Consider the following 24287-nt stretch of genomic DNA (forward strand, 5'->3'; position numbering starts at 1 on the left):
CTCTTCATCACCCCACGGACCAGAGCACGCAAGTAGATAATAGGTACCGCTCCAGCAGGAAGGTAAACGGTGTTTCCGGGCACTGCTCTGGTTTGCCAGAAGCGGCTTAGTCATGCTGGCCACATGACCCGGAAGCTGTATGCCGTCTCCCTCAGCCAGTAAAGCGAGATGAGTGCCGCAACCCCAGAGTTGTCCGCGGCCGGACCTAACTGTCAGGGGTCCCTTTACCTTAAATGGTAAGTAACTCTTTTCGCTTTGTCCTGCTTATCTACGGCCAAGGGGGGGGAGGAAGCCGAGTCCCCCAAAGTCTGACAGATCATCTACCACCCACTTCACTCCTTCTCTGACTCTGGATTATTGGCCACCATTTCACTCCACAAGTCACTAAGGATTGCACTGTCAATGTATCTTTCCCATAATACTAGAATTCAGGGTTGTACTATGAAGCTGAATGCTGGAAGGTCCAGGACAGACAAAAGAAAGTACTTCACACAGCACATACTTAAATTATGGAATTTGTTTCCATTAGATGTAACGATAGCCACCACCAGGTGGCCTGGTCCCCTTCCAACTCTACAATTCTATGAACAACTCACCAAACACAATCTGGACACCTATAATCATTTCTCCAGAGGACAAATGTTTTTTGGCTGAACTTTAAAGCCAGTTGTTTTATATAAGCCACAGGTGTCCTTAATTACCAGTAGTAACTCCCCTTCTTCTTGCCCTCTGCTTCCATGTCAACTGTCCCACTGTATATTAAGGACTGGGATAATCATTTTGATCCATTGCACTTAGAAGAACATCTGGCGTCAGCACCTGTCAGAGCAGGTGGTTTTTATGGGCTGCCAACATCTCACCAATTTTCATTATGTAGACCGGGTGGTTAAGCATTTTAATTGTAATTGAATGAAATGCAGGATTCTGTATCATGCACCCGCTTCCCTTCTTCTTAAGTAGCATCCAGATGCAAGAAGTGCATCGGTTGGGAATCACTCACTAATTTATCAAATTTCCCTATGGCTCAATAGAGAAGCTCCCTGAGCAGTTGATTTTTAAAAACAAACTAAAAGAAAAAAATAAGTCAATGAAGTCTGTGGGGTCAGAAAACCAGGGAAAAGAGAAGTAGAGTTGTTGGGAACCTGAATTCAAGATTGCAGCATTTTCATGCAGGTACCCCCTTGTTATTTGCCAACAAAGGTCTGTATGGTTAAAGCTATGGTTTTCCCAGTAGTGATGTATGGAAGTGAGAGCTGGACCATAAAGAAGGCTGATTGCCGAAGAATTGATGCTTTTGAATTCTGGTGCTGGAGGAGACTCTTGAGAGTCCCATGGACTGCAAGAAGATCAAACCTATCCATTCTTAGGGAAATCAGCCCTGAGTGCTCACTGGAAGGACAGATCGTGAAGCTGAGGCTCCAATACTTTGGCCACCTCATGAGAAGAGAAGACTCCCTGGAAAAGACCCTGATGTTGGGAAAGATGGAGGGCACAAGGAGAAGGGGACGACAGAGGACGAGATGGTTGGACAGTGTTCTTGAAGCTACTGACATGAGTTTGACCAAATTGTGGGAGGCAGCAGAAGACAGGAGTGCCTGGCGTGCTCTGGTCCATAGGGCCACGAAGAGTCGGACACGACTAAACGACTACACAACAACAACAACCCCTTGTTATCCTGTATTTTGTTTTGTGTTCACCAAACGACTCTGATCTTGACAAAAGTCTTTTGGAGACATTCAGTTCATGGATGTGCTATAGCTTTGTGACCACATTGGCCTGCTGTTGCCTGACATATATGTATTGGATATCATGCTTGTGTAGGAACCTACCTGCATAGACTCTGTGTAAACAATGGCCCATCCCATCCAGCAACCTGTTCTCACAGTGGCTGGCCTGATGCCTGCAGGACACCCAAGCAAGACATGAGTGAAACAGCACCCCACTCACCTGCGATTCCCAGGCATGATGAGGCATGATGTCTCTGACAGTGGAAGTAGAGCATAGCCCTCATGGCCAGTAATGTCTTTAATGTGGTCTGTGATTGGCCCTGAGGGAGTCTCAGACATGTATGGATCATAAAGTGTCTCTGGGAGGCTTTCACCTGTTAGAAAAGAGAACACCAACTCCACACCATGCTTCTCCTTCCAGGAAGGAAAAGTGATGCTCCTGAAGTGATCAAGACACTCTGCTGTCTCCATTTTGCTTTAAATGTTTCTGAAGACAGTAGATACTTGACCACCATTGGTCTACAGTGGTACCTTGGGTTAAGAACTTAGTTCGTTCTGGAGGTCCGTTCTTAACCTGACACTTTTCTTAACCTGAGTTACCACTTTAGCTAATGGGGCCTCCTGCTGCCCCCACACGATTTCTGTTCTCATCCTAAAGCAAAGTTCTTAACCCAAGGTACTATTTCTTGGTTAGCGGAGTCTGTAACCTGAAGCGTCTGTAACACCCTTCAAGTGTCCCTGTTTTCCAGGGATTTATAGAAGCTGTCCCGGTTTCTGATTTGATCCCGGAATGTCCCACTTCTCCTTAGAATGTCCCTATTTTCATTGGAGAAGTATTGGAGAGTATGGAGTTATGTGACCCCCCCCCCCAAGCCAAGGATATAAGTTACTATACAGTGGTACCTTGGGCTAAGAATTTAATTCGTTCTGGAGGTCCGTTCTTAACCTGAAACTGTTCTTAACCGGAGGTGCGCTTTTGCTAATGGGGCCAACCCCTGCTGGTGGTGCGTGATTTCCTTTCACATCCTGGGGCAAAGTTCGCAACCAGGAGCAGCTACTTCCGGGTTATTGGCATTCGTAACCAGAAGCATTCGTAACCAGAGGTACCCCTGTACAATCTTTAGAATACATGTGAAGGCAGTCCTGTATAGGGAATTTTTTTAATGTTTAATGAGGGTTTTTATATGTTGGAAGCCACCCAGAGTGACTAGAACAACCCAGTCAGATGGGTGGGGTATAAATAATAAAATAATTATAATTATTATGGAAGAGGGTGTCCCTATTTTCATCAGAGAAATGTTGGAGAGTATGGGCCTAGCCCCTGTCAGCCAGTAGGACAAGTTCCCATAGGCAAGTCACCATGAAACACTGTAATTAGGAAGGGATGAACAAGCATGTGTGAATGAAGCATATGAAGCATACTGGGTACTTTTTGAATCGCCTCCAATGCACCACTTCCCAATGGGGTCACTTTACACTTTCAAGTATGAATCTCCATGTATGGAATAGCAAATTGAGGAGAAACGCATGCAGGAACCATAATGTTCAAAGAGATGTACTCAGACCAAAGAGAGTTAAGTGTGATTAAAGTTCCAATGAAATCAGGAGGATGCAAGTGTTATCTGGATTGTACTCACAGGGATTGATTTGGCCTTAACGGCCACATTTCTGCTCTGTACATTATGTTATGCCATAGTATGTAAAACTCACACAATAGTAGGTAACAGCTGCAGAAGATAAATTAATCAGGTGGGACATTCTTGAAATAACATCAGCCTGCTAGGATGGGTTTACAAGCTAAACAGAGGTTGCTGTCTGCATTCGGATTTGGTTTTTTATGGGGCTGGAGCAAAAAAAGGTGAAAGTACAGGGACATTGCACCTTGGAGTCTTTCCAAAGTACATGGAATGCACACTGAACATTCACATTTCATGTGAATTCCCTGTGTCCTTACCAATCCCATCCATCTATCATTAATGAAAAGTATTTGTCAAGACTTTAAACAAAAATTGAACAGTGGAATCTCGTATCTCTAGAGTTTGCAAGGAGACGCCAGTAAATAACTGTAATCCTCCATGTTCTCCTCTTTGAAGGGTTCTGGGCCATCTGCCAGTAAATTCAGAATGCATTGACTGCTGAATACAGATATCACACACATGCTCGCTCATGGCAAATGCGCATTCTGGGTTCTGAAAAGACCCCTTTGTACAATGGTTAATCATCACTCCAAGGCTGTTGTTTTCAAATGTTCCTCCTTTGGCAAACACGTTCCTTTACAGCATATTTGTTGAGCAACTCCTCTGTGTTGCACTGGGTTCTGGGGCAAGTTCATAGGTGCACATTTAGCCTGTGCAGAACCACTTAACCAGGTTCGTTGTACCACAGCATCACATGCATGAACTAAGAATTGGAGCATTCAACAAATGTAGAGTCTGTGTACCTGTATAAACAATAGTTGAGCTATGTTCTTGCAGTCATTCACATGTAGCATTCAACGAGTGTAGAAACAGTATACCTGTGTACAGGTGTGTCCCCCACACACTTATTAGGAGTGGCCATGTGAGGCCCCTGCACACATAAGGGAAATCTCACAAAGTGGGACGCACTCTCTTAAAAGCCTCCAATTCCTATTTCCCACACTCTCTCCCGCTCTCTCTTCACACAACTCTCTCTTCAACTAGAGTTGAAGCTCTGGTGTTGACTGGAGGCTGGAGACTCTGTGGGAAAGTGACTGCTGCTGCTGAACTGCCCCACACAACAGCTGTTGGGCAGGGAGGCTGAGCAGCCTAGACAAAGTCCCACTGCACCTCAGATCTCTTGGGAGCTTCCTCCACCTGCACTCACATCCTCTTAGGGCTCCAGGGAGAGTCTCCTCATGAGACACGAGGACTCTACAGCTCTTTCCCACCATTTCCTGGTATGCTTCTATTGATTGATTTATTTCCTGGTGTCACACATATGCATTGTCATGCGCGAGTAGAACATGCGCAAGTCGGGAGAGGCCTGTACACAATAGATGACCTTTGCAAATCAACAAGTGTATATCCTTTCACACTTGTACATGTGTAAAGGCAGCTTGCACCTGTGTTCAGTGTAACATGTGAACACCCAAGACAATACCCAACATTCCCCTGTAGCTGTACATTTTGAAAGAAAGTTCAGGAATTTCTCTATTCCTCTTTTCAAGCTATCAAGCAACAATCTGGGTGCAGCCAGAGAAACACATATGCATTACATAAAAAATCCATCATATTTTTTGAAACTGCAAAGGAAAGTACAAAAGCTGTGGAATAAAGTTTAGAGGGAGAAAATGAGAAACAAAGCATTTCATTCTCTAGATCCAAGAATGTTATGGCTGTGGAATAACTACCAATTAAACTAGAAAGCTGCTCACTCACATTTGCATGCGAGTATGTAGCCAGAGAGGGACGCGGGTGGCGCTGTGGGTAAAACCTCAGTGCCTAGGACTTGCCGATCGTATGGTCGGCGGTTCGAATCCCTGAGGCGGGGTGAGCTCCCATCGTTCGGTCCCAGCTCCTGCCCACCTAGCAGTTTGAAAGCACTCTTAAGTGCACTCTTAAGTGCTTTCTAGCGGGAAGGTAAACGGCATTTCTGTGTGCTGCGCTGGTGCTGGCTCGCCAGCTGCAGCTTCGTCACGCTGGCCACGTGACCCGGAAGTGTCCTCGGACGGTGCCGGCTCCCGGCCTCTAGAGCGAGATGAGCACGCAACCCTAGAGTTGGACACGACTGGCCCGTACGGGCAGGGGTACCTTTACCTTTACCTATGTAGCCAGAGAGGTGGTACTTCTCATGTGGGTGTGCAATGTGTGAAGCAGCCCATAATAATAGCAAAAAGGACACACATGTGCACACCCCGTTACTGTGAGGTAAGCTGTTGCAGGTCACACGCAGAGACAGCTCTGTGGCATAAATCCTTTCTTTAAAAAAAATTAAATTGTCAGAAGAGTTGTGCAAAGGCAGATTCATCACTGGCTCGATTCCATTGATTTCAGCAGAGATGCACCCCTTTATGACAGCAGTAATTTCATCGTGCTTAGACTACTTGACCTTCCTCTTTTGAGGTAATTGGCATGCCAGCTTGTATGAGCCACAGCCCTCGCTTCATGTGACTGGTTATAATTCCACTGACAATCCCAGCCCTCTTGAACTTTCACTTTAAGAAGCAATCTTTGTGTCAGAGACACTTCATCTTGAATTTACGGTCCAACTGAAGGACATTGCACATGCATGAACACACACACACTTTTCCAGCTGGCACAAAGGGGGGGGGGAGTATCCTAAAAAGAACACATTGTGATTTGCTCTAGATGTGGGATGTAATCTACTGGGAGCAGTCAAATACAACATTCCTTGTTTTCCTAGAGTGGACATGCAAGGGGATGTTGGTCCAGCCAGTCGAAACCTCCTGTTCCTCCTGGCCTGGAGCAGCCTTCCTTGCATGTGACTAGTGGGTGGGCGTGACCTATCCAGACCTGATAAAAGGACAAGGCATGCTGCCACTCTCTCACTTTTCCATCTTCCTTTTGTCCTGTGAACCGCTGGACTGCTAGCCTGCAGACACTAGGTAAATCTCCCTTATGGAGTAGACCTGTTTGTATATGTTTGAAACTTTAAGCCTGTGCTCTGCCTGATTGTGAGTAAACTTGCTTTTTGTTACTTATGAATAGGACTGTGGTGTCTTTATTCTTTTGGGGGGATTCAAGGGGTCTTCCCAGGAAAATATTAGAGCACCTTTCAATCTGAACAAGCCAGATTGAATTGTGTATTGTCTTAAGAAACTCATACGAGTTTGCAACAAGTTTTCTGCTGTGTAAAGGGGAATGCACTCTGCAAGTAAAGGAACTTGCTAGTGCAAGTCAGGAAGGATATTATTAATAATAAATAATAATAACAAATTTTATTTATACCCCGCCCTCCCCAGCCAAGGCCGAGCTCAGGGTGGCTAACAAGCAATAATAAAAACAAGTTGAATGAATACAACTTAAAAACAAGATTAAAATACAACATTAAAACATTAAAATGCAGCCTCATCGCAGGAGGAGAAAGGAAAAAGAAAGAAGGGGAGGGAATCAAATTGACTCCAATAAGCAATAAACAATATATCCTCTTCTGCCACCCTGAACATTCCCACACTCGATAGCAGGACCCAAGCCAATGGATTCAAGTTACAAGACAGGAGGTTTTGACTAAGCTTCAGGAAGAACTTTCTGAAAGTAAGAGTGGTTCGACAGTGGAACAGACTCCCTCAGAAGATGGTGTACTCTCTTTCCTTGGAGGTTTTTAAGCAGAGGTTGGATGGCCATGTGTCATGGATGCTTTAGTTGAGATTCCTGCATTGCAGGGGTTTGAACTACAGGTATATGAGCCTCAGGGTCCTGCACAATTCTACAGTTCTATGATTCTATGAGTCATTTACTCTTAGCAAACTCATTTTAGTTAAACTTTTAAAAACAGCTTTCTTGACACCACAGCACTGCTTGGAATCTACGGCTGCAGTTTTGTTTCTATGACTGGTGAGTAAACTCTCATCTCATTGAATCATGGGCCCTGATTTTCCAATTCCATGCTTTCTTGGAGATCATTCAGAGAAGACTTGGGTTCCCCCAAAGGTTTCTCCATGGGAGAGAAATAAAACTGGAAGGGAAAGGGAGAGAAGGGAAACCTATGGCCCTCCAAATGTTGTTGGGCTCTAACTCTCATCAGCCCCAGCCAGCATCATCAATGGACAGAAGTGATGGGAGTTGTAGTCCAACAAAAACTGGAGGGCTATGGGTCCCCTCCTCTGGGTTGAAGCCCAGTGCTTGAGATTGAGTGGATAGGTGCTGGATCCAGACAAGGTGGTGGTGATACTGGGTGCTTCTGAATCTGTTTTGATCTGGGTAAGCAGATAGCAATGATGGCTGACATTGGGAGTGTTTTGGTGACCGCAATGGAGAGAGGAGATATGGCCACACTTAGGGGGAAAACTTGGGGGAAGCTGTTTGGAAAGCACTGTTCTTCCTTTTAAGTGGGATTAGCTTGAAGGGTCAGGCCTGAGAGGCCGTAGCTCTGAAAAATAACAACAGAGCACTAAGTTTCATCTGTTTGGGAGAAGAAATCAATAGCTTTCTATTCTCCTCACTGTTTGCTATGTACACTAGGGTGACTTTGCTTTCAGTGCTTGAGTGCACTGGTAACTCCCATTGATTTTGTGGTTAGATCTCGAGCAATACATACTTCTTTGTAGAGATTTTGGCACTTTGGGGAAAACAGGGGTGAATGTTCTTAGTGAGATATGCATAGGGGATTGATACATGATGTAATGTCATGCCTAAAGGTAAAGGTAAAGGTACCCCTGCCCGTACGGGCCAGTCTTGCCAGACTCTGGGGTTGTGCGCCCATCTCACTTAAGAGGCCAGGGGCCAGCGCTGTCCGGAGACACTTCCGGGTCACGTGGCCAGCGTGACATCGCTGCTCTGGCGAGCCAGAGCCGCACACGGAAACGCCGTTTACCTTCCCGCTGGTAAGCGGTCCCTATTTATCTACTTGCACCTGGGGGTGCTTTCGAACTGCTAGGTTAGCAGGCGCTGGGACCGAGCAGCGGGAGCGCACTCCGCTGCGGGGATTCGAACCGCCGACCTTTCGATCGGCAAGCCCTAGGTGCTGAGGCTTTTACCCACAGCGCCACCCGCGTCCCGAACAGATGTCATGCCTAGATCGCTGCAAATCCTATTTAGCTTCCTTCCTTCCACCACCCATGCACATCCCCACAAAGAGCAAGTTTCTGAAAATCCACTAGGAATTGCCTTCATACCTTTAAGGCTATCTTGTAGCCTTATGGTCTAGAAACTTGGTGTGTGTTTTTAATTTTTAAGGATAAAAACAGAATTCCTTGGGATACTGTATTCTTTACTGGCTGCCAGTAACACACAGTGCAATTGCAGAGGGAATATGCAGTTCCATATTTTATTTGGCAAATGTACTCCCCCCCCCCCGCCTTTTCCTGCAGCGAACCAATGAAGTGCAAACAACATACACACATCTCCACACATCTAGGAATTCTAATTGGGTCAGGGTCCCCATTGGATTTCAACTCCCATCAGTTCTAGCCATCATGGGATGATGGAAGTTTTGGTTCAACAACATTTGAAGGGCCACTGGTTCCCAACCCCTCTCTCTGTTGGCTAGTTCTCTCCCTATTCCACCCTTTGCAGGCAAACCCTCCTCCAACCTTACTTTTTCGGTGAATGGAGGAAGGCCTTGGTTCCCCAACCAACAATTGCAGGCTCAGGACCATCGTTGCCTGCTAGGAAGTTCACAAATGTCATGATTCCTTCAGGAAATGATGGTTTTGAGGATTCCCAAAGCCACCATTTCCTACTGGGAGTTGGCCTGCTACCATCCAGTGCAGTCACCTTCGGCAGAATGCTATCTTGGGAAGGATGCTATCTTGTACTTCGCCTCAGCAAAATGTCTTCAGCCAGCCCCCTTTGATGGATGGAGGAATTTGATCCTTGCATAATTCCAGTATGAAAGGTCATGATCCACACCTCTTGGACAATGCACAAAGCAGAATTTATATACAGTTGATTTTGCACTTTTACGAATGTTCTTAGCAGCCGTTTTAAAATATGTATCTTGAATGAATGCATTTAAATATGTATTTAGAGATAAAACAGATATTAAAATGCATATCCTGAGATAAATTGCACATGTAAATAAGTACTTTGAGAGACATCGCCTATTTGAATATATATTTTGGAAAACATTTACCTTAAAATATGTTCATTAGGAAAAATCACACCTTTACATAATTATTTTGAGAAAAATGTACCTTGAGAAACATTCTTTGAGGTAAATCACACCTTTTGAGACATATTTTGAGAAAAATACACATTTAAACATTATTAAAATATACATTAAAATATGTATTTAAATACCACTTGAGAAGATTTATAAAAAGGGGTTGCTTAAAGCAGAAATGGATATTATGGGTAAAAGCATGCAAAAGTGACACAAACCACAAATGAACAGATCCATCCATCCATACCGATAATGGGGATGGTTGGAATGCACTTTGAATGGTGTTTGTGTTATGGACAGCAGATAAAAACACATTTGAGCATTTGTAACAACAACAACAACTTATTCCCTGCCCATCTGGCTGGGTTTCGCCAGCCACTCTGGGCTGCTCCCAAAATAATAATAATAATAATAATAATAATAATAATAATAATAATAATAATAATAATAATAAAAAGTGATAAAACATTAAACATTTAAAACTTCCCTGAACAGGACTACCTTCAGATGTCTTCTAAAAGTCAGATAGTTGTTTATTTTCTTGACATCTGAAGGGAGGGCATTCCACAGGATCGGTGCCACTACCGAGAAGACTCTCTGCCTGGTTCCCTGTAACCTCACAGTGAGGGAACCGCCAGAAGGCCCTCAGAACTGGTCCTCAGTGTCTGGGCTGAACAGGCTAGTATTGTTTGATATAAGAAGCAAGCAAAACCTGGGTGCAATGCTGTTATTTCCAGCAAATGGTATTCAAAGGCACATGGCCTCTAACAGTAGAGGCAGAATATAACCCTCATGACTAGTAGTCATTGCTGGTCTCATCATCCATAAATTGGCCTGTTCTTATTTTAAAGCTTTCTGAGTTTGTCACCACTTTATCTTGTGGAAGTGAATTATACATGTGGAAGCATGCTGCCAGTTCTAAGATTTTATTAGCTTTATAGGTGTTGTGATTTTAAGGTTTGTACCACCTGTTCCTTTTGGTTTTTGAGCTTTATATATATTTAGAAATTGCAATTTGTATTGTGCCCCCCTCCCTGCCTGCCCCTTATGAGGAATGACAGGTTAGAAATGTATTAAACAAATACGTTTTCTTTACAAATGCCATCTCTCTCTCCTTTTCCATTTCAGTTGACTTGGATAGGTTGAATGACGATGTGAAGCGATACAGCTGCACTCCAAGGAATTATTCTGTCAACATAAGGGAAGAACTGAAGCAAACCAACGTTGTTTTCTTTCCACGCTGCCTTCTGGTCCAGCGCTGTGGGGGGAACTGTGGCTGTGGGTTCAACAACTGGAAATCTTGCACATGTACAGCAGGAAAATTGGTGAAAAAATATCACGAGGTACATCGGTCTTTACTTACATCTATAAATTTTCTAGGCTCAAGATAATCTGTGTTTTAAAAGCAAGCCCTCCGAGATGTTTACTTTTCCCTTGGTAACCCAATTTAATTATTAATTTATTATTTTTAGTTTTTATTATTATTCTTTACAAGAATATATGAAGGTATTTAATGCAATCTACTGTAACAGTGCTGCAGCAATTATCATTATTGCTTTACAATTTCTAAAATAAACATACATTGGTGCCTTGGAAGTTGAACGGAATCCATTCTGGAAGTACGTTTGACTTCAAAATTGTTCAGAAACCAAGGCACTGCTTCTGATTGGCTGCAGGAAGTTCCTGTAGCCAATCAGAAGCTGCAGAAGCCCCGTCAGACATTTGGGTTCCAAAGAACGTTGGCAAACCGGAACACTCACTCCTGGGTTTGCGGCATTCGGGAGCCAAAGCATTCGACTCGCAAGGTGTTCAGGATCCAAGGTACGACTGTAATTTTAATATTTCTAAAAAATGATTACACAATCAATCATTTAAATAAAGTTAAATATTCCTACAAACCCTAATGAAATGGGGGGGGGGGAGCATGGCAATGAACATTTTCCAGCTCAATTATTTCCTCTCCCTACTCTTCAGCTTCTCCCAACAGAGGATATTGATTGTTCAAAATGAAAGACCCAGGAAGGTGATTTATTAAGCATCTACAGGAGAGACGTGGTCTCAGTGTTTAAACTACTCCAATGACAAAAACACACCCTATATTCTCCCCCCCCCCCTTTTAAAAGAAAAAACCCCCTTTATTTCATGCAAAACAGTGAACATTAAGGAACAAACCAAAGCAGGACAAACCCAACCTATGATTAATCATTACACGTCAACTGGGCGGTGGTGAAGAAGATGGAGGGCAGAAAGAGAGAGAGGAGGGGCTGGTAGAGAGGCAATGGGGTGGCCCCACATACTTCAGCCTCTATCCCAACCCACTGCTGTTTTGTGGCTCCCAACAGATTATCCCCAAGGGAATGCAGCCTTCAGTGGAAATAAGTTGCCCGCCTCTGCACTAATGGATATTGCAGGCCTTATTCCCCAGTTTGATTCAGCAGCCAAGTTGCACTCATATGGCCCTAGGCATAAAATCATGGGGGGGGGGGGCTTTCTAAAAAAAAAAAAAAAGCTCAACAATTTTGCGGGTTTCAGGAATTTTATCTTTTTGAAATAAAGGTAAAGGGACCCCTGACCATTAGGTCCAGTCGTGGCTGACTCTGGGGTTGTAGCGCTCCTCTCGCTTTACTGGCCGAGGGAGCTGGCATACAGCTTCCGGGTCATGTGGCCAGCATGACTAAGCCGCTTCTGGCAAACCAGAGCAGCACACGGAAACACCATTTACCTTCCCGCCGGAGCAGTACCTATTTATCTACTTGCACTTTGATGTGCTTTCGAACTGCCAGGTTGGCAGGAGCAGGGACCGAGCAACGGGAGCTCACTCCATCGTGGGGATTCAAACCGCCAACCTTCTGATTGGCAAGTCCTAGGCTCTGTGGTTTAACTCAGTGCCACCCGTGTCCCTTTTTGAAATATGGCAACCCTAAAAATACCGATCTCACCAAGCAGCTGCTGGAAGGGATTCAGGGGCCTGAATTCAACTACTCCCTGCTTCTTCTCCTTCCTTACTAAACATCTTATTGGTGGGATTTCAAAATTTATAACACATGCTCTTAATTAAGAAAGTTAAACACCTGAGAGCTCATCTCTATATGGGTTGATTGAACTGGGATGTGGAGGGGATGCTTTTTTTAGCAGCATTGTAAACTAGCTGCATCCTGAGTGCGATCAAATGAAAACAGGGCAGCTCTACTTTTTGGGGGATGCTTATACCCAGATATTAATGTAATGGTGGTGATTTATGGGGAATATTAAAGGTCCAGGATAAAAGATTATTTGGCCACTGGGTAGGCCTGATGGGGAGATACCTGAGTTCCGCCAGATGAGAAAACCTCTCTCTCTCTGTGTGTGTGTGTGGTGCAGGAGAGGAAATTTGCTCACCGAGTCCACCACAGGAATTGCTATTAATTCCTTCCATTCTTTTTATCTCGCAGACTGGAATTAATTAAGGACAATGTTCTAGCTTGAGCTTCGAATGACCTGGCTTTTGTAAATGTAAATGTAAATGTATCCTTTAGGGATGAATTAACCGTACAATGAACATAGATTTGGATATTAGAATTAATAGGCACTGTGAAGTTTAATCTATATTGGGTACATGAAAGACCAGAGTGATGTTAGTCCAGCACATTCTTCCCAGGCAAAATTCTTGAATTTTTCTGAATCCTAGGGCTAAGCATTCATCCCTAGCTTTGTTCCACATTTATCTAGCCATTTCCTCTTATTTAAAAAAAGGTACCAGCAAGGGCAAGAGGGGCTGCTGAGAGGAACTCCTGCCTTTCCTTTCTTGGGATCAATTCCAATACTGAGCAAGAGGGACAATTCTCAAGGGACATGTGCCACCTCTGAATGCATAGTGTGGCCATACACTCTATCATAGAAAAAAATTACCTATGCAAAGCTAACTTATTAAGAGGCCTTCATACAGATGGGCAAATGTATTGCATGTACAAAACGTTCAATGTTATACCGCAGAATATTTTATATAAGACATTTGTGTACTGCCTTCAAAAATATTTCTCCTAGGGCAGTTCATAATCCAAAACTGTAAAAATATGCAATGCAACATGGATATAATTTGGATAAGAAGCCTAATCTGAACACTTTCTTTTGTTACTTTTTGTATAGAGGTTTTCAAGTGTGCCCCACCATCAAGTTCTCCATTACAGGGATGGGAATGTTTGTCCGTCCAGATGTCATAGACTCTAATTCCCACCAGCCCCAGACAGCTTCTGAGTGCCAGTGGCTGGAAACCACAGGAGGGGAGATTTCTGTGGCACTCAGGTTCTGCTTGCATAGACATCTGGGTTGGTTATTGTGAGAACAAGATGCCAGACTGGATAGGCTATTGGTCTGATCCAGAACCACCTTCTTAGAAGAGAAATTCACTCCTTTTTTTTTTTTTTTTAGATGCATAGGTTAAAAAATATTGATTGGCTAAAAGCCGAGAAATTAATCATCAACTTAAAAGGAGAGAGGACTTTACTCAGCCTTTAAATTCTCAAGCATGTTTAGCGACCCCAGATTACTCCATAGTCACCTGAATTCCAAACAAGGTCAGGAAGTGAGATGCAGGTTGCATTAAAAGCCCAGAGCATTTATCACCCGAGGAAATGTGTCACAAACACAACCCCTTGATACCCTTCAATAAAGTTACAAGGCAGGAAGCTCAGACCTGCATCACATTCACCTGCCTTTCCCATATAGTCAATTCTATGAGAACTTTTATAAGGCCATCATAATCTTTTACATTCTTATAAACACTGTATCTGGCTCAACAGTTGCATTTTCCATCTAGTATTTTATTAACAGGGCTCCGTATACAGGATTGATTCAATCTCTGATATATGAAGGGATAAGGGGAGGAATATTTTCTGCGGCACAGTTTTCTTTTCCTTCCCATTCCTCTGTGAAGCCCTATCCTTACTTCGTACTTAACGTCCTACGGATGGTAAAGCCAATGTAAATGTTCAAAGCAATTGCATAGCAGAGTCCCTGAACTACCCTTTCCTCATATGAGGTCAGGAAAAAATTTTATCTCTATTTCCCCAAATTTCCTCAAGTTTTCTTGAGACCTCAGGAGGGAGGAAGAGAAGGGATGCAATGAAGCACTGTGAGTGCCACACTCTGTCTGCACAGAGGTCAAACAAGGGTGAATTGGCTCTGAGTCTGCATAATGGAGGGCACAGATCTGGGGTACACTCAGATATCATATGAAACAACCTTAGCCTCCCCCCAAGCTTGTGCATCCCATTCTCCCATGCTCTGCTCTAGCACATACTCAAGAAAGAGATAAAAAACTACACTCAAGGTGAGCAGTGGGGAGGGGAGAGTGGGCAAGCCCAGGGTTCACTGTGACTTGCACTTGTAAAGCTATTATGGTGGTTCAAACTTACATCTGTACAGTGGTACCTCGGGTTAAGTACAGTGGTACCTCGGGTTAAGTACTTAATTTGTTCCAGAGGTCCGTTCTTAACCTGAAGCATCACTTTAGCTAATGGGGCCTCCTGCTGCCGTCACGCCGCCAGAGCACAATTTCTGTTCTCATCCTGAAGCAAAGTTCTTAACCCGAGGTACTATTTCTGGGTTAGCAGAGTCTGTAACCTGAAGCATATGTAACCTGAAGCGTATGTAACCCAAGGTACCACTGTACTTGTCTAGGGTGTTCAAAGAATATGTGTGTTTGGGATGACATTCTTGGAATGCGCACAGCAAACAGGATTCATGAGCAAACGCTCCATGCTATGAACATCTGCCCAAGCTTCACTAATCCCTCTAATAGCAAACTCAGGTTGTGATTGCCACCAGAAGTGCATCTCAGATAGGACCATTGAAAAACAACAGGCGATCCTAAAAAGAGCCTGCTGTATCAGGCCAATGGCCAGTCTAGTCCAGCATTCCTGTTCTCTGGACAGCCATATACCTGTGGGAAACGGGAGGAAACAAGAGGAAAGTATCAGTCTGCTCAGTGGACCTCTGAGGTTTACAGAAGTAAACAAAAACATTTCAAAGCCTAAGGGAACAAATGAGGACTAAGCATCTTCAGTAGCCTCGAAATGTTGATAGTTCATTGAAAAGGAAACTGGAAAACTGGGAAGGTAGGGTAGACAATATTCTGCTTCAGCCTCTAGCAATTTATAATATCCTGAAAGAGGATACTTGGCTGGCTGGCTGGCTGGCTGGAACCCTGAACAGGAATACTCATGTTAGGAGGTGAGAAGGATACCTTTTTGATTCAGGTCCCAGTTGTGTTCCCTTTTGAAGAAGAGGCTCCATATTAGATAGCTCCCTTTCAGTAGGCTTGCATATTTGAGCAAGCCTCATGCCTGCAACATGCAAATGTGAGCTTTTCTTTTAAATACACAGAGTTCCCTTTAATATACCGTGACTATGGCAGGCGACCTTGCCTTTTTCATCCTTTCAGGTCTGCTGAATAAACCTGAGCCTAAGACTATTAGATGGAAGCTTGGATTGAAATGTTAAGCATCAGTCCCTTGATCACTTAGTAAAGCCGCCCAATTTCTGTGTTGTTCAAACACTGCTTTCCGGCCTTGGATGGGAAAGTGCCTGCCAATTCATTTCTCTCCCGTTATCAGCAAAGTGCATATACTGTGCTCATGTTTCTTAATGGAAAATACAGAGAAGACAAAATCCCTAAACTGTCAGGAGGTCTGCTGGCTTAAATGCTGGGCAGATCCTCATCCCTTTGCATGTGCTTTCATTCGAAAAGGCCTTGTTCGCTGAACAATGCTGGTGAATTTCAAAGTGCATTTTACATTAATTAGATTTTGAGAAAGGGCTTGAGCACAATCCATCTTCTCCACTCAAAAAGCTGCATGTGGAAGAGGTGGTGTCTATAGAGCAAGGGTGGAGAAGCTTTTTCAAGCCAAGGGCCACATTTGATCTTTGAGAGCCAGTGTGGTGTAGTGGTTAAGAGTGGTGGACTCGTAATCTGGTGAACCGGGTTCGCTTCCCTGCTCCTCCACATGCAGCTGCTGGGTGACCTTGGGCCAGTCACACTTCTCTGAAGTCTCTCAGCCTCACTCACTTCACAGAGTGTTTGTTGTGGGGAAGAAGGGAAAAGGAGATTGTTAGCTGCTTTGAGACTCCCTCGGGTAGTAATAAAGTGGGATATCAAATCCAAACTCCTCCTCCTCCTCCTCCTCCTCCTCCTCCTCCTCTTCTTTTTCAACCTGTCAGGACCCACAGGCTAATGCTGGGAGGTGCCAGATGCAAAAGTGGGTGCAACAATCAATGTATATTCTACCTGAGGACATCTACACACATACACAGAAACACACGCCTCTATTCTTCATCCAGACAAGCAAGGGGCATCATCAGAGTTCATAGACAACTTCTAGCCAGGCAAAAACATTTAAGGAGGCATGGTGAAGAGTACTGCTGGGGGAGAGTTCCAAGGACTGGCCAGAGAGGCCTGGAGAGCTGTATTTTGCTTCTGGGCCTAAAGCTCTCCAACCATGCTATATAGCATGTATCCCTGCATGCATTGCACCAAGTGTACTCCAAGGCACCTATCACCTTGGATATGTGGGAACTCCAGGGCTCTGGTACACAGGCGTCCTATGCAATTGCCTGCAAGGGGCAAGATGGTCAGTACGTATTACAACAATCCTGCACCGTTTACTTTTGGTTACAAGTTTGTTTCTGAGTCCAATTTAGAGTGCTGGTATTGACCCTTAAACAACTGAGAGGCAGGATATTGAAGGTCTGCCTCTGCCTCCAAGAACCTTCCCAAGCATTAAGATCTGCTTTATATGCCCTGCTCTCTGGCCTGCCACTGGCTCGGTGTTAAATTGGTTCAATTTCCATATTGGGATTTGACTGCAGGCCAGAACCAAACCAGGTAGCAACCAAAGCATTTCAGACCAAACAGGACTGTTTCTGAAGAGTCAGACTGGGGTATAAACCAAATGTTGTGGTTGGTGCACACTCCTGATTTATATCCTATCATATACTTCAAGGTGGCTTGGAAAATAGTGATGCAATAAAACCGCAGTATTATACAGAAAGAACAATTGGGTGGGGGGTGGGAAGCTGAAGTAAGAGACATCATAAAAAAAAACACCCCGGAAGATAAAATTCAGCACCTGAAGGTCAATAGCCTTCCTGTATAGGAAGGTTTTAACACTTTGATGCAACACAAGCAAGAAGAGTGCTGTCCCGTGTTCTTCCAGCTTAGGGTCATATGGGGGACTCAGCTGGTGCTCATAGGACAGAGGTCACATCCTGAAGAGGAGAATCACAGCAAGGCTAGCTTGGAAGTTCAGTCAAATTCAGTAAGGCACTGCCAGATCACAAGCAGAGTAGCAGGGCAAAAAGGCAGCTTATCAGCACCATGGAGAGCTCACAGTTGCTGTTGTTTAGTCATTTAGTCATTTAGTCGTGTCCGACTCTTTGTGACCCATGGACCAGAGCATGCCAGGCGCTCCTGTCTTCCACTGCCTCCTGCAGCTTGATCAAACTCATGCTGGTAGCTTCGAGAACACTGTCCAGCCATCTTGTCCTCTCTCGTCCCCTTCTCCTTGTGCCCTCCATCTTTCTCAACATCAGTGTCTTTTCCAGGGAGTCGTCTCTTCTCATGAGGTGGCCAAAGTATTGGAGCCTCAGCTTCACATTCTGTCCTTCCAGTGAGCACTCAGGGCTGATTTCCTTAAGAATGGATAGGTTTGATCTTCTTGCAGTCCATGGGACTCTCAAGAGTCTCCTCCAGCATCATAATTCATGTGTTGACAAATACAAAACTTAACACAACATTGGTCAAGCCCACGCCTTGACCATTCCCTTTCCTACCACATTGGCTGGGGAAGGGCCTTGCATGAACATTGTGAAAGGACCGTAGCTCAGTGATGTAGCATCTACCTTGCAAGCAAAAGCTCCCAGGTTCAATCCCCGGAGTCTCCAGGTAGGGCTGGGGGAAACTGCTTCCTAAAAGCAACTGGCAGTCAGTGTAGACAATACTGAGTTAGGTGGACCAATAGTCTGACTCCATGTAAGGCAGCTTCCGGTGTTCCAATGCCACTGACAAAGTGTCTGCTTTCCTTCCCAGGTGTTGAGGTTCATCCCTGAAGCAGGTCACATCAGGAGGCGGGGCAGAACCAAGAACAATATGGCGCTGATCGATATTCAACTGGAGCACCATGAGCGTTGCGATTGTGTCTGCAGTGCAAGGCCACCTCGATAAAAAGAGACCATGCCATCCTGTTTGCAACTTAAAAGGACCTCTTTCCCTTGAAGGAGGAGCAGTCTGCAGAAGGTCGCCCAGTGGCCACTGAACTTCGCTAACAGCCTTGCTTGTAGCTGGTAGAGGTGCCTACAGCCTCCCAACTCCAAGAACTAAGTGCCATGACAGCTAATCATTAATAACACTGATTTATGGTATCTGACTTCAAATATGGGATTAAGCAGTAGAAAACAAGAGAAGCCAAAAGCTGAAATCTTCAGTGCATGCAGTGAGCATGATAGCAGTATTCCTTTGGCTGAATTTCCTAGTTGGCTTAAAAAAATAATCAACCTACATGTTACACAGTGAGTAGGCATGCAGGTATTCATATGCTGCTGCACACAGCCCTTTGCGCACACAGCCTATTGACTTAAGCACACTTAAAATATAAATAAGGAAAAACCTTATGGGCATACATGTATTCCAAATAGCTAAACCCAGTTTATACATATTCACCCAGTCCAGCATATGTACACCATGAAGAAACAGTTACCCACTCATGGATCTGCCGTAATGGATATACGTTACAGAACATTAGTGCTGTATGGGGAAGCAAGAGACCACAGCCACCAATGTAAGATACATATCCATGCCCATTATTTTGCATGCCTTGATATATCCATTGCAACACAGAGATCGCCAGAAGCAGAGTAAGCCTGTGCATAGCCTTCTGCTTGCTCATAAAGTATTCTGGATTATGTTGAAGAGCTCCCCGTTATCCCTTCAAAATACAGGTTCAGATTCCCTAAAAGACTATGATGAACAGAATCGTATGCAATGCATGACGTCTATTTTTGATTGGACTAACATCCACCAGTGTGACATGTAAGTTACATTTAGTGTAGGGGTGAATGGTTTCTGCATTGTCAGGAACCGCACTTATTCTCCTTAAGGTGGTGCTTAGTGGAATCCTCCATGGTGTTTCTGAAGAACGTTTGGGAATCTTCAGCTGTTTCTATTTGGTTCTAGAATATTCCTTCCCATCCCACAATCCACACGCATTTGTAGACCTAGACAATGGTCATGAGCACAATTCTTTGGCAAAAGACAGTAGCACACAAATAGCCTTAACAATGAGGAATGCATGTATCAAGATAGGTTCCTCTTTTCCATGCAGAATTCTCACCTGGTTGGGTGGAAAAGCAAAATAACTTCCCTTCTTCACCACTTCATCTCATCCCTAATCTGCACCTGTGTTTAAAGTGCAGCACCTTAGAATGGTCCTTAATATGTATCATTTGTATAGTGTTTTTGTTTTTTAGTGTTCAAAGTGCTTCACATACATTATATAGCAGCAATTTATTCAACAACCCCATAAGGTTGTTATACTTTTGTAAGGCAAATCAATATTATTATCCCCCATATTGAAAATGGGGGTGAGGCTGAGACTGAGAAACCACTTAGTGGTTTGACTAAGGCCATTTAAGTGAGGGCCCATCTGCACTATACATTAAAAGCACTATCATACCACTTTAAACAGTCATAGCATCCCCCAAAGAAACATGGGAACTGTATTTTGTTAAAGGTGTTGAGCTTTGTAAAGGGCCCCAATTCCCCTTCCAGAGCTCCAATTCCTGGGCTGGTTTAACAGTCAGTCTCTGTTTGCAGGGGCTCTGGGAACTGTATTCTCTGGGAGGGGGATAGGTTTCCCCTAAGAACACACATTAAAGGGACGCGGGTGGCGCTGTGGTCTAAACCACTGAGCCTAGGACTTACCGATCAGAAGGTTGGCAGTTTGAATCCCTGCGATGGGGTGAGCTCCCATTGCTTAGTCCCAGCTCTTGTCCACCTAGCAGTTCGAAAGCACACCAGCGCAAGTAGATAAATAGGTACCGCAACAGAGTGAGCTCCCATTGCTTGATCCCTGCTCCTCCCAACCTAGCAGTTCGAAAGCATATCAAAGTGCAAGTAGATAAATAGGTACCGCTCCAAAGGGAAGGTAAATGGCGTTTCCGTGTGCTGCTCTGGTTTCGCCAGAAGCGGCTTAGTCATGCTGGCTACATGACCCGGAAAAACTGTCTGCGGACAAACGCCGGCTCCCTCGACCAGTAAAGCGAGATGAGCGCCGCAACCCAAGAGTCGTTCGCGACTGGACTTAACTGTCAGGGGTCCCTTTACCTTTACCGTTACCGTTACCTAAGAACACACATAAGAACATAGGAAGATCCTGCTGGAGCAAACAAATGGCCCATCTAGTCCACATCCTGTTCTCACAATGGCCAACCAGATGCCTCCTAACAACTCTCAGCATCCCTAGCAAACTACAGTTCCCATAATTCTTTGTGGAAAGCCAGGTCTGTTTAAGGTGGCATGCTACTGCTTTAAGACTATAGTGTACTTAGGGCTTGAGTTAATGTCAGAGGTGAGATTCAAACTGGGGATCTTCAGTATCTTAGCCACTACATTAAACCAACTCTTCCTGCATATGTACGTATTCAGTGGGCAAGAGTTGAGTTCTACCTTGTCTGTATTCTTTTAGTTGCATATAAAATGCCATACTTTTCTCATTATATACTATAGTGTTAACTGCATCTAGTAGCTTCCATAGCCAAGTTTGAACTTTTGGCACTTAAAAAAAAAGATCACGGGATTGAATTTTTGGTGAGGCATATTAATGCCTTGAGCCTCACCTGATTCTTGCTGAGTAATACTGAATGCCTATTATTTTCACAGAATATAGATATGCATTTACTGCCTGCCTCCTGGCAAAATAACATACTTTTAAAGGCTACTTCCATAGCCAGCTTTTGAACATATTATGAGAATGTGCTTTTGAACTTATGAGAAAGTTATTTGATTAAGGTATGGAAGAGGATCCTTTCCATTCATGTTTTTGATTTGATTTCACCCACCCACCCAATGCGACTTGTCCAGTGCAAAATGTAGGCCAGCTTAGGAGTTCAAGGCAATGAACTCTTGGTTGTGGATATAATGGGGAAAATAGGGTGGAAGATTTCACAGAAAAGGATTTATACTTAACAGCAGTCTGAAGCTGCACTTCATTTTTATGGGTTGCTTTTTCGTGCCTGTCTCTAAGGACGAAAGGAATGGTTTTACAATAGCATTTCCTGCATTAAACTTAAATTGGCTTGTTATCAGGTAATATTGTGAACTTTTAAACCGCCCCTGTTCTGCTGATTATATCAGTGGTAGAGTTCTAAAATTATCTCTGTCCTCTAGATTGGTTTCTTTTATCAAGTTGAATGCATTATCTGCTCCCTGTTTTTATATCTCTATCAAAGCCTTCTTGGAATACAGTTTAAATACTGAGTGAGTTGCCACTTAACATTCTGGTGGAACTCGTGGGAAGCCAAACATGGCTTGTGAGATTTCTTGGTCTTCTTTTATTCAACTTGGGTGAATTTTTTTCCCCAGGATGCCTCTTTAAGATGCTTAATTCATTATACTCCTATACTCAGTGAGCAGCTTTGAAGCCAAAGATTCTCAGCTTTATTACTTATTTTGAAAAAGGTTCTTCACAATTCTTCACTTGGGCAAAACTTCCTAGAATTCCATGTTAATACCGAGAAACTAGAATGTGAAATATATGTGTGTTTATAAGCCTTAGTAGACACTATTAACTATACCGTTGTCCGTGTAGGGCAACTGCATGTTTTTTCATGAGGTTAGAGTTCCATTTAGTTTGACTTTTTCATTGAAACTTGACTCTTTGCTTCAGGCATGTGGTGGGCTGTTCACAAGGGTGAATTTCATGCATTGGGATGTGTGTGTTTGTGTGACAGTGCATGTGAGCTCAGTCATAGGATCTTCCACAGCCTTCCCCAATCTGGTGGCCACCAGATGTTTTGAATTGCAATTCATTTCTCACCATTGGTGAGAAACTGGAAGGTTACATGAGCCTGAGATTTGCTCTTGTCTTGATTTGGACCTTCCTTGTGAACAGTCCTGATAACCTGAATTAGCAAAAGTCATATTCTGCTTTGAAGGTGGGTTGTTGTTTTTTAACAATCAAGTGGAAAAAATTATCAATCAATCAATAATATTCACAAAATTAACCAGGTTGGCTCTGCCAGCTCCTGTCCCTCGACACCACCTTTCATGTCCTCTGAGCTAGCAAAGAACATGATGCTCGTGTAGAGTGGACGATGCAAATGTGTTCATGTGCAACGTCTACAAAATCTAAACATCCCAAAGGCTAGGTCAGCACACCAGGTGTCGGGACTGGAGTCAGACACAAGTAATCACAAAAGAAACAGAGCTCTGTTGTCAGTCAACCCTTTAAGGAAACAACACACAACACGGCAACACTTCTCAGTTGGTCTTGTCCCTATGACACAGTTTCCAGGCTTCATCTCTCCCGGATGTTTTCCAACAGTCTCAAACGGTGCCTGTGCACCTCTGGCCTCTGTTTTGCTCTCTTCATTATTCTGCATGTTCTCTGAGGCTGGGGAAAGGGGAGCTTGTCACAGCAGGAGGGGGAGACTCCTGGGATTCTTCAGCAGTCTCTTAACCTCCCTCATCTACTCAGACACTGAACTGCTCCCTGTCACTGCTCACTAAACTCTGCTGCCCCTTCACCATCCATCACTTCCTCCCAGTCTTCTTCCTCTCCTCAGATCCCTCTCCTCAGTGCCCCACCACCAATCCCCTGGCACCTCTGGGGTTTCCCTTGGGGTCCCCCAGCTGGTGCCTTCTACCATTCCTCTTAGCCCAGCCAGTCCCTAACTCCAGGTGTAGCTTGCTCAACATGTAAGTGTTCCCCTCCTCTCTCCAGTGAGCTGACACAACTGGTTTTGAGGAATGAGCTGTCAAAAGACAATGTCAGGGTTGTTGCTAAGGCAATAACAAAGGAGGTAAGCAAACAGAACTCACATGTATTTATTGCAATGAATTATAAGCAGGCCAAATTGCTGTTCTTTTCTTTTCCCCATTCTCCTCTTCTCTCCCCCCCCCCCCATTAGATTTGATACAATTTCTCTGGACACAATTCACTAGGAAGTTCCCCTGCACACACTCAATCAGAATGATTGTGAGCTGCCCAAAAGGACATTCGATTGCAGCATTTGTATGGAAGTTATGAGCCAGTCCTCTCGTTTTCATTTGGTTCAAACAGTATCAAATCCATTGCACAAATATTACTTTCAAAGAATCATGAAATAGACCCATGCTTTCGAAGTGACTCTGCTACTTGGGAAGATTGCTTTTCAGAAAGAAAAGAGCGGAAATCACTGTATTCTTTAAGATAAGACTCTGCTTTTTTGAGGTGTGATTTATATATGTATTGTTGTTTTTGTTGGTGTTATATCCCTAAAATGCTGCCTTTTCTAAACCGACCTTTTGACAGTTTAGCACACACAATATTTTGTCTCTTATGGCCAATTAAAAATAAACTCTAGCTTTTGAAGGAGGTGGTTCCGATTCATTAATACACATTGACACAATTTAACATATGTGCACAATAGCTGGCATTCTTTCCATTCCTGGAATTAGTCTCTACATTTCTCATGCAGATCCCAGGCACCCATATGGCATAATGGGACCCCATTCCCCCTTTGTCC

General features: G+C 44.0%; 1 protein-coding gene across 1 annotated transcript in view; it reads left to right on the top strand.

Moving 5' to 3' along the window:
- The window catches only part of PDGFD (platelet derived growth factor D), a 143668-nt gene extending 119535 nt beyond the window's left edge, over positions 1-24133 (top strand). The window contains exons 6-7 of the mRNA XM_083737124.1: positions 10659-10873; positions 18595-24133. Coding sequence (XP_083593250.1) covers positions 10659-10873; positions 18595-18729 — 350 coding nt within the window. The 3' untranslated portion in view covers positions 18730-24133. The remainder of the gene's footprint in view (positions 1-10658; positions 10874-18594) is intronic.
- Positions 24134-24287: the final 154 nt, after the last annotated feature.

The sequence above is a fragment of the Podarcis gaigeae genome (assembly GCF_964106915.1).
Source record: "Podarcis gaigeae genome assembly, chromosome: 4".
NCBI lineage: Eukaryota > Metazoa > Chordata > Lepidosauria > Squamata > Lacertidae > Podarcis > Podarcis gaigeae.